The 19,296-nt window shown below is 48.9% G+C and overlaps 1 protein-coding gene across 1 annotated transcript in view; it reads right to left on the bottom strand.

The window, feature by feature from the left end:
• Positions 1–193: 193 nt before the first annotated feature.
• gtpbp1 (GTP binding protein 1) overlaps positions 194–19,296 on the bottom strand; it is a 22,912-nt gene continuing 3,809 nt past the window's right edge. Inside the window, exons 2-9 of the mRNA XM_083566599.1 lie at positions 5,324–5,435; positions 5,056–5,236; positions 4,474–4,822; positions 4,232–4,355; positions 3,640–3,754; positions 3,354–3,498; positions 2,307–2,489; positions 194–412 (exon numbers count right to left, since the gene is read on the bottom strand). Of these exons, the coding sequence (XP_083422725.1) occupies positions 209–412; positions 2,307–2,489; positions 3,354–3,498; positions 3,640–3,754; positions 4,232–4,355; positions 4,474–4,822; positions 5,056–5,236; positions 5,324–5,435 (1,413 nt within the window). The 3' untranslated portion in view covers positions 194–208. The remainder of the gene's footprint in view (positions 413–2,306; positions 2,490–3,353; positions 3,499–3,639; positions 3,755–4,231; positions 4,356–4,473; positions 4,823–5,055; positions 5,237–5,323; positions 5,436–19,296) is intronic.

Here is a 19,296-nt window from a genome sequence, read left to right as displayed (position 1 = left end):
GTGTGTGTGTGTGTGTGTGTGTGTGTGTGTGTGTGAGGTGACTAGGGATGCAAAATGGAAACTTTCCATGGGAAATGTACCTTGAGGAATTTGCAGGGAAGAAAATTCAACCAAAAAACTGCATTAACTCTTTTTTTTTTAACCAAAATTATAATATAAGATTCTTTTAACTATATTTAAGTTCCTTATTATAGGCGAAGCTGCAGTTTTACATTCCCAAGGAAAGTTTTTCAGTTTTAAAATTTGGGGAGTTTTGTAACTCGAGGTGTGACTGACCCATGGCCTGGTATCGTGGAGAGATTGTGGTGGGGTGATGGAGAACCAGGATCTCTGCCTCAAACTCCCATGATGCCTGTGGGTTTAGCCGTGGTGACACCATCACCATCCCTTTCCTTATAGACGAGCGTTTGATCTGAGAGAGAGAGAGAGAGAGAGAGGGAGGGAGGGAGAGGGGAGAGAGAGGGAGGGAGAGGGGAGACGAGGGAGGGAGAGGGGAGACGAGGGAGGGAGAGGGGAGACGAGGGAGGGAGAGGGGAGGGAGACGAGGGAGGGAGACGAGGGGGGGAGACGAGGGGGGGAGACGAGGGGGGGAGACGAGGGAGGGAGACGAGGGGGGGAGACGAGGGAGGGAGAGGGGAGACGAGGGAGGGAGAGGGGAGACGAGGGAGGGAGAGGGGAGACGAGGGAGGGAGACGAGGGAGGGAGAGGGGAGACGAGGGGGAGGGGAGATGAGGGGGAGGGGAGACGAGGGGGAGGGGAGATGAGGGGGAGGGGAGGGAGAGGGGAGATGAGGGGGAGGGGAGATGAGGGGGAGGGGAGGGAGAGGGGAGATGAGGGGGAGGGGAGGGAGAGGGGAGATGAGGGGGAGGGGAGGGAGAGGGGAGATGAGGGGGAGGGGAGGGAGAGGGGAGATGAGGGAGATGAGGGAGAGGGAGGGGAGATGAGGGAGAGGGGAGGGGAGATGAGGGAGGGGGAGGGGAGATGAGGGGGAGGGAGAGGGGAGATGAGGGAGAGGGGAGGGAGAGGGGAGATGAGGGAGAGGGGAGGGAGAGGGGAGATGAGGGAGGGAGACGAGGGAGGGAGACGAGGGAGGGAGAGGGGAGACGAGGGAGGGAGAGGGGAGACGAGGGGGAGGGGAGACGAGGGAGAGGGGAGACGAGGGGGAGGGGAGACGAGGGGGAGGGGAGATGAGGGGGAGGGGAGATGAGGGGGAGGGGAGGGAGAGGGGAGATGAGGGGGAGGAGAGGGGAGATGAGGGGGAGGGGAGGGAGAGGGGAGATGAGGGGGAGGGAGGGGAGATGAGGGAGAGGGGAGGGGAGATGAGGGGGAGGGAGAGGGGAGGGAGAGGGGAGGGAGAGGGGAGATGAGGGAGGGAGAGGGAGATGAGGGAGGGGGAGGGGAGATGAGGGAGATGAGGGAGGGGGAGGGGAGATGAGGGAGGGGGAGGGGAGATGAGGGAGGGGGAGGGGAGATGAGGGAGGGGAGATGAGGGAGGGGGAGGGGAGATGAGGGAGGGGAGATGAGGGAGGGGAGATGAGGGAGGGGAGATGAGGGAGGGGAGATGAGGGAGGGGGAGGGGAGATGAGGGAGGGAGAGGGGAGATGAGGGAGGGGGAGGGAGAGGGGAGATGAGGGAGGGGGAGGGAGAGGGGAGATGAGGGAGGGGGAGGGAGAGGGGAGATGAGGGAGGGGGAGATGAGGGAGGGGGAGATGAGGGAGAGGGAGGGGGAGATGAGGGAGGGGGAGGGGGATGGGGGAGGGGGAGATGAGGGAGGGGGAGATGAGGGAGGGGGAGGGGGATGGGGGAGGGGGAGATGAGGGAGGGGGAGATGAGGGAGGGGGAGGGGGATGAGGGAGGGGGAGATGAGGGAGGGGAGATGAGGGAGGGGGAGATGAGGGAGGGGGAGATGAGGGAGGGGGAGGGGGAGATGAGGGAGGGGGAGGGGGAGATGAGGGAGATGAGGGAGGGGAGATGAGGGAGATGAGGGAGGGGGAGGGGAGATGAGGGAGGGGAGATGAGGGAGGGAGGGAGAGGGGAGATGAGGGAGGGAGGGAGAGGGGAGATGAGGGAGGGGGAGGGGGATGAGGGAGGGGGATGAGGGAGGGAGGGGGAGGGGAGATGAGGGAGGGAGGGGGAGGGGAGATGAGGGAGGGAGGGAGAGGGGAGATGAGGGAGGGAGAGGGAGAAGGGAGATGAGGGAGGGAGAGGGAGAAGGGAGATGAGGGAGGGAGAGGGAGAAGGGAGATGAGGAAGGACATGCCACAGACTCCCACACACTTTAGATAATTTAGACTGAAGGTCTGAACCTTTTTGAGGGCGAAGGATGCGGTCTGTCCTCCTCGCACCTCCTTCACAGGCATCCGCTTCCTGTGGATGGATTTAACAGCAATGGGGATGAAGGCACCGATGGGGTCCGGCCCCAGCAGCATGGTGTCATTCAGCCGGATTAACCCCCGTAGTGTTGTTCCTGATACTACAGTCCCTACACCCTATCACACACACACACACACACACACACACACACACACACACACACACACACACACACACAGCTTGCATTTAGCATTCTCAGTCATACAGGAGTGTGTAAGTCAGTCATCAGTCATTAGGCGTATAATCAAATCAGTGTTCAGTGTAATATTTAATCAGAGCATTTAAAGTATTCAGTAAATAAAGTATTAATTGATTGATTTATCAGTGCAGTTCTAAAAATATCCAATAGGGGGCGATGATGGGTTTTACAAGGCTTATGAACTGAGATCAGCAGTGGAGAAGAAATGAGGCTGAATTACTACTGCAACTGTGAACAGAACATCAGGAACACACGAGTCTAGAGGAATAATGTGAAACACAGGTTCTGGATTATTAGTATAAATATAAACCCTGAGAGAATTCGAAGTGTGTCTGGGGGCAAAGGTCACATTTCCTGTACATTAGTGGTGTAACGGTACACAGTTCCGTTCCATTTCGGTTCCGGGGGGAAAATGCAAAACATAAAACTGCTTTTTTTTTTATTCTTAATGCAGTTTATTATCAATATGTCAGCAACAGTTTTAAATAAAATCCATGTTCGGTTTAAATAAATATAAATATAATAAAATACAACACTTTTTTTTACTATATTGATTAAGTTTAGTAATTGATTTAATTGGCCCAAATGTAATTGAATAATGAGGAAATAAAGTAAATGTAAAACCTCATTTAGGGAAAACTCATAAATGATTATTTCTTCCATCCATTCAGGAAGTGACATGTGCAGTATACGTGTACCGTCACACCCCTAGTACATACTCAAAACATATCTCACACACACACACACACAAACACACACACACACACACACACACACTTACTGGTACTGAATAGGTGTCATCTATCTGAAACTCAGCTGGCTCATCATCTTTAAACGATGTTCTGGAGGACAGCAGGTTCAGGAACATCTTTAATAAGTCCATGTTCTCCCCTGTGACATTAGAGATCTGAAATATTGGGCACATTCTGTGGAAACCACACACACACACACACACACACACACACACACACACACACACAGGTTAGAGAGCTGAACAAACCGCCATAAAGGGGGTGTGTGTGTGTGTGTGTGTGTGTGTGTGTGTGTGTGTGTGTGTGTGTGTGCACCTCTCAGAGCTGAAGTTGGAGGCAGTGACTATGACGTCGTCTTTATTCTGCACCAGCACTGGGATTTTCCTGCAGCCGGGAGACTTCAGTAACCTCTGCAGCAGCTTCAGGGTCTCTGTTACACACGACAGAGTTGATCAGGGCTTTAGGTCAGTCACTGTGGGTTTAACGAGTGGAACGTTGCTGGTGACTTTATGATGTTCACGTGTGGAACGACCCTCTGAACAATGCCAGAGACGCATTTTTAAAATGTAAATTGAAATCTTTTACTCGTATCAGATCTGTATTTTATATTGAAGGTCTGCTTTCAAACTAAAATGTAATTTAGTTATTAATAGCGGTCGAGGCACTGATGGTGGATCTCTGGAACCATCAGCAAAAAATCCATACCCATAGTTTTTCCGGCTTCCAGCCCGCTGTGATTATGAGAGCGGCCTCTAGAGGCAAATCACTGACATAACCACTTCATGTTAATGAGACTGGGCCAGTGGTTTAACCACCTTAAACTTATTAATACTCTCCTGGAGCTTCCACATATACACGTCTAAAGTGTGTGTGTGTGTGTGTGTGTGTGTGTGTGTGTGTGTGTCACCTTGCAGGATGTTAGCAGGACACATGTCTATCTTTGTGACCACCACAAACACGGGCACATTGAGAGCCAGTGCTAAGCCCAAGTGTTCTTTAGTCATGCCCACTATACCTGCGTTACTGCCCACCTAGGAGAGGTAAGAAACACATGAATCAACACACACACACACACACACACACACACACACACACACACACACACACACACACACACACACACACACACACACAGACAGCAGGTCTCACCATGAGCATGCAGAAGTCAGGCAGGTGGCCAGTCATGCCAAACACGGTGGTCTTCAGGTACTTCTCGTGTCCTGCCAAGTCGATGAAGGTGATGACCTTGGAGGACTTCTCACAGATCTTGGTCCAGTCCAGACTGCCTCCGTGGCTGTCGGGTTTGTTGACGACGTGGCCTTGGCGGTCGAAGCCCAGGATGTCGTTCCCCACGCTGCTGGTGCGGCCGCTCTCCAGCTCGTGCTTATGACGGAAAAGTTTCTGACGAGCAAAACCTCGACCGTTATCCAGCTCTCCGTGTGTGAGGACTCCCAGGAGTGTGCTCTTCCCTGCATCCACATTCCCTACCACAGCCACCCTGAGAGAGAGAAAGAGAGAGAGAGAGAGAGAGAGAGAGAGAGAGAGAGAGAGAGACAGAGACAGAGACTCAGCTCTGCAGGAAGCTGTTCCCTGAAACCCCTGGAACATGTAAATATATTTAAACCATTATTGTTGTTCACCTCTGTCTGTTTCATGCTGGTGTGCTGTTGCCGTGGTGATGAACACGCTGATCGTGACGATTGTGAATCGTAAACTGAAATCAGCACTCACCTGACCTCCAGGAAGTCTGCCTCGCCCACGCGGCGGCGGATCAGGTAGTCTCGGACCTGGCCACCGCTCTCGGCACGCTCTCTGAGGAGGATGAGGTCGGCTTCGATCTGCTCGCACAGGGACTGCACCGTGGCCACCGACGCCTCCATGTCGCTCGCATTCAGACCGTAATCACCACCGTCTAACACGAGAACGTAGACACACATGTGAGCTCTCCTGTGTTGCACTCTCATCATCATGTTTATAAGGACGTGTGTGAGGAGCTCACCTGACCCCACTCCCACCACGTAAATAGTCTCTCCACAGCCCTCGTCCATCCGCTCACGCAGCTGCCGCAGCAACGAGTCGTACTGCTCTCCGTTAGGACTGACCAGAGCCGACTGTCAGCACAAACACCACAACATTACCCTCGACACACACTCATACACACACTCATACACACACGCTACAGCCGACTGTCAGCACAAACACCACAACATTACCCTCGACACACACTCATACACACACTCGCTAGAGCCGACTGTCAGCACAAACACCACAACATTACCCTCGACACACACTCATACACACACTCAAATACACACTCATACACACACTCAAATACACACTCATACACACGCACGCTAGAGCCGACTGTCAGCACAAACACCACAACATTACCCTCGACACACACTCATACACACACTCAAATACACACTCATACACACGCACGCTAGAGCCGACTGTCAGCACAAACACCACAACATTACCCTCGACACACACTCATACATACACTCATACACACACTCATACACACGCACGCTAGAGCCGACTGTCAGCACAAACACTACAACATTACCCTCGACACACACTCATACACACACTCATACACACACTCATACACACACGCACGCTAGAGCCGACTGTCAGCACAAACACCACAACATTACCCTCGACACACACTCATACACACACTCATACACACACTCATACACACACTCATACACACACTCATACACACACGCACGCTAGAGCCGACTGTCAGCACAAACACCACAACATTACCCTCGACACACACTCATACACACACTCATACACACACTCATACACACACTCATACACACACTCATACACACGCACGCTAGAGCCGACTGTCAGCACAAACACCACAACATTACCCTCGACACACACTCATACACACACTCATACACACACTCATACACACACTCATACACACACTCATACACACACTCATACACACGCACGCTAGAGCCGACTGTCAGCACAAACACCACAACATTACCCTCGACACACACTCATACACACACTCGCTAGAGCCGACTGTCAGCACAAACACCACAACATTACCCTCGACACACACTCATACACACACTCATACACACGCACGCTAGAGCCCACTGTCAGCACAAACACCACAACATTACCCTCGACACACACTCATACACACACTCATACACACGCACGCTAGAGCCGACTGTCAGCACAAACACCACAACATTACCCTCGACACACACTCATACACACACTCATACACACACTCATACACACACTCATACACACGCACGCTAGAGCCGACTGTCAGCACAAACACCACAACATTACCCTCGACACACACTCATACACACACTCATACACACACTCATACACACGCACGCTAGAGCCGACTGTCAGCACAAACACCACAACATTACCCTCGACACACACACTCATACACACACTCATACACACACTCATACACACACTCATACACACGCACGCTAGAGCCGACTGTCAGCACAAACACCACAACATTACCCTCGACACACACTCATACACACACTCATACACACACTCATACACACGCACGCTAGAGCCGACTGTCAGCACAAACACCACAACATTACCCTCGACACACACTCATACATACACTCATACACACACTCATACACACACTCATACACACACTCATACACACACTCATACACACACTCATACACACGCACGCTAGAGCCGACTGTCAGCACAAACACCACAACATTACCCTCGACACACACTCATACACACACTCGCTAGAGCCGACTGTCAGCACAAACACCACAACATTACCCTCGACACACACTCATACACACACTCATACACACGCACGCTAGAGCCCACTGTCAGCACAAACACCACAACATTACCCTCGACACACACTCATACACACACTCATACACACGCACGCTAGAGCCGACTGTCAGCACAAACACCACAACATTACCCTCGACACACACTCATACACACACTCATACACACACTCATACACACGCACGCTAGAGCCGACTGTCAGCACAAACACCACAACATTACCCTCGACACACACTCATACACACACTCATACACACACTCATACACACGCACGCTAGAGCCGACTGTCAGCACAAACACCACAACATTACCCTCGACACACACTCATACACACACTCATACACACACTCATACACACACTCATACACACACTCATACACACACTCATACACACGCACGCTAGAGCCGACTGTCAGCACAAACACCACAACATTACCCTCGACACACACTCATACACACACTCATACACACACTCATACACACACTCATACACACACTCATACACACACTCATACACACGCACGCTAGAGCCGACTGTCAACACAAACACCACAACATTACCCTCGACACACACTCATACACACACTCATACACACACTCATACACACGCACGCTAGAGCCGACTGTCAGCACAAACACCACAACATTACCCTCGGCTCACACACACACACACACTCATACACGCGCACTCATACACGCGCACATACATACACACACACACACAAACTCATACACACACACACACATACACAAACTCACACACACACACATACATACATACACACACACACAAACTCATACACATACATATACACATACACAAACTCACATACACACACACAAACTCATAAACACACACACACACACACACATACACACACTCATACACACACTCACACACACACACACACACACTCACACACACACTCATACACACACTTATACACACGCACGCTAGAGCCGACTGTCAGCACAAACACCACAACATTACCCTCGACACACACTCATACACACACTCATACACACGCACGCTAGAGCCGACTGTCAGCACAAACACCACAACATTACCCTCGACACACACTCATACACACACTCATACACACACTCATACACACACTCATACACACGCACGCTAGAGCCGACTGTCAGCACAAACACCACAACATTACCCTCGACACACACTCATACACACACTCATACACACACTCATACACACACTCATACACACACTCATACACACACTCATACACACACTCATACACACACTCATACACACGCACGCTAGAGCCGACTGTCAACACAAACACCACAACATTACCCTCGACACACACTCATACACACACTCATACACACGCACGCTAGAGCCGACTGTCAGCACAAACACCACAACATTACCCTCGGCTCACACACACACACACACACTCATACACGCGCACTCATACACGCGCACATACATACACACACACACACAAACTCATACACACACACACACACATACACAAACTCACACACACACACATACATACATACACACACACACAAACTCATACACATACATATACACATACACAAACTCACATACACACACACAAACTCATATAAACACACACACACACACTCATACACACACTCATACACACACTCATACACACACTCACACACACACTCACACACACACTCACACACACACTCACACACACACTCATACACACGCACGCTAGAGCCGACTGTCAGCACAAACACCACAACATTACCCTCGACACACACTCATACACACACTCATACACACACTCATACACACACTCATACACACACTCATACACACGCACGCTAGAGCCGACTGTCAGCACAAACACCACAACATTACCCTCGACACACACTCATACACACACTCATACACACACTCATACACACACTCATACACACACTCATACACACGCACGCTAGAGCCGACTGTCAGCACAAACACCACAACATTACCCTCGACACACACTCATACACACACTCATACACACACTCATACACACACTCATACACACACTCATACACACACTCATACACACGCACGCTAGAGCCGACTGTCAGCACAAACACCACAACATTACCCTCGACACACACTCATACACACACTCGCTAGAGCCGACTGTCAGCACAAACACCACAACATTACCCTCGACACACACTCATACACACACTCATACACACGCACGCTAGAGCCCACTGTCAGCACAAACACCACAACATTACCCTCGACACACACTCATACACACACTCGTACACACGCACGCTAGAGCCGACTGTCAGCACAAACACCACAACATTACCCTCGACACACACTCATACACACACTCATACACACACTCATACACACGCACGCTAGAGCCGACTGTCAGCACAAACACCACAACATTACCCTCGACACACACTCATACACACACTCATACACACACTCATACACACACTCATACACACGCACGCTAGAGCCGACTGTCAGCACAAACACCACAACATTACCCTCGACACACACACTCATACACACACTCATACACACACTCATACACACACTCATACACACACTCATACACACACTCATACACACGCACGCTAGAGCCGACTGTCAGCACAAACACCACAACATTACCCTCGACACACACTCATACACACACTCATACACACACTCATACACACGCACGCTAGAGCCGACTGTCAGCACAAACACCACAACATTACCCTCGACACACACTCATACATACACTCATACACACACTCATACACACACTCATACACACACTCATACACACACTCATACACACACTCATACACACACTCATACACACACTCATACACACACTCATACACACACTCATACACACGCACGCTAGAGCCGACTGTCAGCACAAACACCACAACATTACCCTCGACACACACTCATACACACACTCATACACACGCACGCTAGAGCCCACTGTCAGCACAAACACCACAACATTACCCTCGACACACACTCATACACACACTCATACACACGCACGCTAGAGCCGACTGTCAGCACAAACACCACAACATTACCCTCGACACACACTCATACACACACTCATACACACACTCATACACACGCACGCTAGAGCCGACTGTCAGCACAAACACCACAACATTACCCTCGACACACACTCATACATACACTCATACACACACTCATACACACACTCATACACACACTCATACACACACTCATACACACACTCATACACACACTCATACACACGCACGCTAGAGCCGACTGTCAGCACAAACACCACAACATTACCCTCGACACACACTCATACACACACTCATACACACACTCATACACACACTCATACACACACTCATACACACACTCATACACACGCACGCTAGAGCCGACTGTCAACACAAACACCACAACATTACCCTCGACACACACTCATACACACACTCATACACACACTCATACACACGCACGCTAGAGCCGACTGTCAGCACAAACACCACAACATTACCCTCGGCTCACACACACACACACACTCATACACGCGCACTCATACACGCGCACATACATACACACACACACAAACTCATACACACACACACACATACACAAACTCACACACACACACATACATACATACACACACACACACACACATACATACATACACACACACACAAACTCATACACATACATATACACATACACAAACTCACATACACACACACAAACTCATAAACACACACACACACACACACATACACACACTCATACACACACTCATACACACACTCATACACACACTCACACACACACACACACACACACTCATACACACACTTATACACACGCACGCTAGAGCCGACTGTCAGCACAAACACCACAACATTACCCTCGACACACACTCATACACACACTCATACACACGCACGCTAGAGCCGACTGTCAGCACAAACACCACAACATTACCCTCGACACACACTCATACACACACTCATACACACACTCATACACACACTCATACACACGCACGCTAGAGCCGACTGTCAGCACAAACACCACAACATTACCCTCGACACACACTCATACACACACTCATACACACACTCATACACACACTCATACACACACTCATACACACACTCATACACACACTCATACACACGCACGCTAGAGCCGACTGTCAACACAAACACCACAACATTACCCTCGACACACACTCATACACACACTCATACACACACTCATACACACGCACGCTAGAGCCGACTGTCAGCACAAACACCACAACATTACCCTCGGCTCACACACACACACACACACACTCATACACGCGCACTCATACACGCGCACATACATACACACACACACACAAACTCATACACACACACACACATACACAAACTCACACACACACACATACATACATACACACACACACAAACTCATACACATACATATACACATACACAAACTCACATACACACACACAAACTCATATAAACACACACACACACACTCATACACACACTCATACACACACTCATACACACACTCATACACACACTCACACACACACTCACACACACACTCACACACACACTCACACACACACTCACACACACACTCATACACACGCACGCTAGAGCCGACTGTCAGCACAAACACCACAACATTACCCTCGACACACACTCATACACACACTCATACACACACTCATACACACGCACGCTAGAGCCGACTGTCAGCACAAACACCACAACATTACCCTCGACACACACTCATACACACACTCATACACACACTCATACACACACTCATACACACACTCATACACACACTCATACACACGCACGCTAGAGCCGACTGTCAGCACAAACACCACAACATTACCCTCGACACACACTCATACACACACTCATACACACACTCATACACACACTCATACACACACTCATACACACACTCATACACACACTCATACACACGCACGCTAGAGCAGACTGTCAGCACAAACACCACAACATTACCCTCGACACACACTCATACACACACTCATACACACACTCATACACACACTCATACACACACTCATACACACGCACGCTAGAGCCGACTGTCAGCACAAACACCACAACATTACCCTCGACACACACTCATACACACACTCATACACACACTCATACACACACTCATACACACACTCATACACACACTCATACACACACTCATACACACGCACGCTAGAGCCGACTGTCAACACAAACACCACAACATTACCCTCGACACACACTCATACACACACTCATACACACACTCATACACACACTCATACACACGCACGCTAGAGCCGACTGTCAGCACAAACACCACAACATTACCCTCGGCTCACACACACACACACACACTCATACACGCGCACTCATACACGCGCACATACATACACACACACACAAACTCATACACACACACACACACATACACAAACTCACACACACACACATACATACATACACACACACACAAACTCATACACATACATATACACATACACAAACTCACATACACACACACAAACTCATATAAACACACACACACACACTCATACACACACTCACACACACACTCACACACACACTCACACACACACTCACACACACACTCATACACACACTCATACACACACTCATACACACGCACGCTAGAGCCGACTGTCAGCACAAACACCACAACATTACCCTCGACACACACTCATACACACACTCATACACACGCACGCTAGAGCCGACTGTCAGCACAAACACCACAACATTACCCTCGACACACACTCATACACACACTCATACACACACTCATACACACACTCATACACACACTCATACACACACTCATACACACGCACGCTAGAGCCGACTGTCAGCACAAACACCACAACATTACCCTCGACACACACACTCATACACACACTCATACACACACTCATACACACACTCATACACACACTCATACACACACTCATACACACGCACGCTAGAGCCGACTGTCAGCACAAACACCACAACATTACCCTCGACACACACTCATACACACACTCATACACACACTCATACACACACTCATACACACGCACGCTAGAGCCGACTGTCAGCACAAACACCACAACATTACCCTCGACACACACTCATACATACACTCATACACACACTCATACACACACTCATACACACACTCATACACACACTCATACACACACTCATACACACGCACGCTAGAGCCGACTGTCAGCACAAACACCACAACATTACCCTCGACACACACTCATACACACACTCGCTAGAGCCGACTGTCAGCACAAACACCACAACATTACCCTCGACACACACTCATACACACACTCATACACACGCACGCTAGAGCCCACTGTCAGCACAAACACCACAACATTACCCTCGACACACACTCATACACACACTCATACACACGCACGCTAGAGCCGACTGTCAGCACAAACACCACAACATTACCCTCGACACACACTCATACACACACTCATACACACACTCATACACACACTCATACACACACTCATACACACACTCATACACACACTCATACACACACTCATACACACGCACGCTAGAGCAGACTGTCAGCACAAACACCACAACATTACCCTCGACACACACTCATACACACACTCATACACACACTCATACACACACTCATACACACACTCATACACACGCACGCTAGAGCCGACTGTCAGCACAAACACCACAACATTACCCTCGACACACACTCATACACACACTCATACACACACTCATACACACACTCATACACACACTCATACACACACTCATACACACACTCATACACACGCACGCTAGAGCCGACTGTCAACACAAACACCACAACATTACCCTCGACACACACTCATACACACACTCATACACACACTCATACACACACTCATACACACGCACGCTAGAGCCGACTGTCAGCACAAACACCACAACATTACCCTCGGCTCACACACACACACACACACTCATACACGCGCACTCATACACGCGCACATACATACACACACACACAAACTCATACACACACACACACACATACACAAACTCACACACACACACATACATACATACACACACACACAAACTTATACACATACATATACACATACACAAACTCACATACACACACACAAACTCATATAAACACACACACACACACTCATACACACACTCACACACACACTCACACACACACTCACACACACACTCACACACACACTCATACACACACTCATACACACACTCATACACACGCACGCTAGAGCCGACTGTCAGCACAAACACCACAACATTACCCTCGACACACACTCATACACACACTCATACACACACTCATACACACACTCATACACACACTCATACACACACTCATACACACACTCATACACACGCACGCTAGAGCCGACTGTCAGCACAAACACCACAACATTACCCTCGACACACACACTCATACACACACTCATACACACACTCATACACACACTCATACACACACTCATACACACACTCATACACACACTCATACACACGCACGCTAGAGCCGACTGTCAGCACAAACACCACAACATTACCCTCGACACACACTCATACACACACTCATACACACACTCATACACACGCACGCTAGAGCCGACTGTCAGCACAAACACCACAACATTACCCTCGACACACACTCATACATACACTCATACACACACTCATACACACACTCATACACACACTCATACACACACTCATACACACACTCATACACACGCACGCTAGAGCCGACTGTCAGCACAAACACCACAACATTACCCTCGACACACACTCATACACACACTCGCTAGAGCCGACTGTCAGCACAAACACCACAACATTACCCTCGACACACACTCATACACACACTCATACACACGCACGCTAGAGCCCACTGTCAGCACAAACACCACAACATTACCCTCGACACACACTCATACACACACTCATACACACGCACGCTAGAGCCGACTGTCAGCACAAACACCACAACATTACCCTCGACACACACTCATACACACACTCATACACACACTCATACACACGCACGCTAGAGCCGACTGTCAGCACAAACACCACAACATTACCCTCGACACACACTCATACATACACTCATACACACACTCATACACACACTCATACACACACTCATACACACACTCATACACACACTCATACACACACTCATACACACGCACGCTAGAGCCGACTGTCAGCACAAACACCACAACATTACCCTCGACACACACTCATACACACACTCATACACACACTCATACACACACTCATACACACACTCATACACACACTCATACACACACTCATACACACACTCATACACACGCACGCTAGAGCCGACTGTCAACACAAACACCACAACATTACCCTCGACACACACTCATACACACACTCATACACACACTCATACACACGCACGCTAGAGCCGACTGTCAGCACAAACACCACAACATTACCCTCGGCTCACACACACACACACACTCATACACGCGCACTCATACACGCGCACATACATACACACACACAAACTCATACACACACACACACATACACAAACTCACACACACACACACATACATACATACACACACACACAAACTCATACACACACACACACATACACAAACTCACACACACACACATACATACATACACACACACACAAACTCATACACATACATATACACATACACAAACTCACATACACACACACAAACTCATAAACACACACACACACACACACATACACACACTCATACACACACTCATACACACACTCACACACACACTCACACACACACTCACACACACACACTCATACACACACTTATACACACGCACGCTAGAGCCGACTGTCAGCACAAACACCACAACATTACCCTCGACACACACTCATACACACACTCATACACACGCACGCTAGAGCCGACTGTCAGCACAAACACCACAACATTACCCTCGACACACACTCATACACACACTCATACACACACTCATACACACACTCATACACACGCACGCTAGAGCCGACTGTCAGCACAAACACCACAACATTACCCTCGACACACACTCATACACACACTCATACACACACTCATACACACACTCATACACACACTCATACACACGCACGCTAGAGCCGACTGTCAACACAAACACCACAACATTACCCTCGACACACACTCATACACACACTCATACACACACTCATACACACGCACGCTAGAGCCGACTGTCAGCACAAACACCACAACATTACCCTCGGCTCACACACACACACACACTCATACACGCGCACTCATACACGCGCACATACATACACACACACACACAAACTCATACACACACACACACATACACAAACTCACACACACACACATACATACATACACACACACACAAACTCATACACATACATATACACATACACAAACTCACATACACACACACAAACTCATATAAACACACACACACACACTCATACACACACTCATACACACACTCACACACACACTCACACACACACTCACACACACACTCACACACACACTCACACACACACTCACACACACACTCATACACACGCACGCTAGAGCCGACTGTCAGCACAAACACCACAACATTACCCTCGACACACACTCATACACACACTCATACACACACTCATACACACGCACGCTAGAGCCGACTGTCAGCACAAACACCACAACATTACCCTCGACACACACTCATACACACACTCATACACACACTCATACACACACTCATACACACACTCATACACACACTCATACACACGCACGCTAGAGCCGACTGTCAGCACAAACACCACAACATTACCCTCGACACACACTCATACACACACTCATACACACACTCATACACACACTCATACACACACTCATACACACACTCATACACACGCACGCTAGAGCAGACTGTCAGCACAAACACCACAACATTACCCTCGACACACACTCATACACACACTCATACACACACTCATACACACACTCATACACACACTCATACACACACTCATACACACACTCATACACACGCACGCTAGAGCTGACTGTCAGCACAAACACCACAACATTACCCTCGACACACACTCATACACACACTCATACACACACTCATACACACACTCATACACACACTCATACACACACTCATACACACACTCATACACACACTCATACACACGCACGCTAGAGCCGACTGTCAACACAAACACCACAACATTACCCTCGACACACACTCATACACACACTCATACACACACTCATACACACACTCATACACACACTCATACACACGCACGCTAGAGCCGACTGTCAGCACAAACACCACAACATTACCCTCGACACACACTCATACACACACTCATACACACACTCATACACACGCACGCTAGAGCCGACTGTCAGCACAAACACCACAACATTACCCTCGACACACACTCATACACACACTCATACACACACTCATACACACGCACGCTAGAGCCGACTGTCAGCACAAACACCACAACATTACCCTCGACACACACTCATACACACACTCATACACACACTCATACACACACTCATACACACACTCATACACACACTCATACACACACTCATACACACACTCATACACACACTCATACACACGCACGCTAGAGCAGACTGTCAGCACAAACACCACAACATTACCCTCGACACACACTCATACACACACTCATACACACACTCATACACACACTCATACACACACTCATACACACACTCATACACACACTCATACACACGCACGCTAGAGCTGACTGTCAGCACAAACACCACAACATTACCCTCGACACACACTCATACACACACTCATACACACACTCATACACACACTCATACACACACTCATACACACACTCATACACACGCACGCTAGAGCCGACTGTCAACACAAACACCACAACATTACCCTCGACACACACTCATACACACACTCATACACACACTCATACACACACTCATACACACGCACGCTAGAGCCGACTGTCAGCACAAACACCACAACATTACCCTCGGCTCACACACACACACACACACTCATACACGCGCACTCATACACGCGCACATACATACACACACACACAAACTCATACACACACACACACACATACACAAACTCACACACACACACATACATACATACACACACACACAAACTCATACACATACATATACACATACACAAACTCACATACACACACACAAACTCATATAAACACACACACACACACTCATACACACACTCACACACACACTCACACACACACTCACACACACACTCACACACACACTCATACACACACTCATACACACACTCATACACACGCACGCTAGAGCCGACTGTCAGCACAAACACCACAACATTACCCTCGACACACACTCATACACACACTCATACACACGCACGCTAGAGCCGACTGTCAGCACAAACACCACAACATTACCCTCGACACACACTCATACACACACTCATACACACACTCATACACACACTCATACACACACTCATACACACACTCATACACACACTCATACACACACTCATACACACGCACGCTAGAGCCGACTGTCAGCACAAACACCACAACATTACCCTCGACACACACTCATACACACACTCATACACACACTCATACACACACTCATACACACACTCATACACACACTCATACACACGCACGCTAGAGCAGACTGTCAGCACAAACACCACAACATTACCCTCGACACACACTCATACACACACTCATACACACACTCATACACACACTCATACACACACTCATACACACGCACGCTAGAGCCGACTGTCAGCACAAACACCACAACATTACCCTCGACACGCACTCATACACGCACTCATACACGCACTCATACACACACTCATACACACACTCATACACACACTCATACACACACTCATACACACACTCATACACACACTCATACA

Source organism: Silurus aristotelis (assembly GCF_946808225.1).
Source record: "Silurus aristotelis genome assembly, chromosome: 17".
NCBI lineage: Eukaryota > Metazoa > Chordata > Actinopteri > Siluriformes > Siluridae > Silurus > Silurus aristotelis.
The sequence above is the reverse complement of the archived record's forward strand: the minus strand, read 5'-3'. Positions and strand labels throughout refer to the sequence as shown.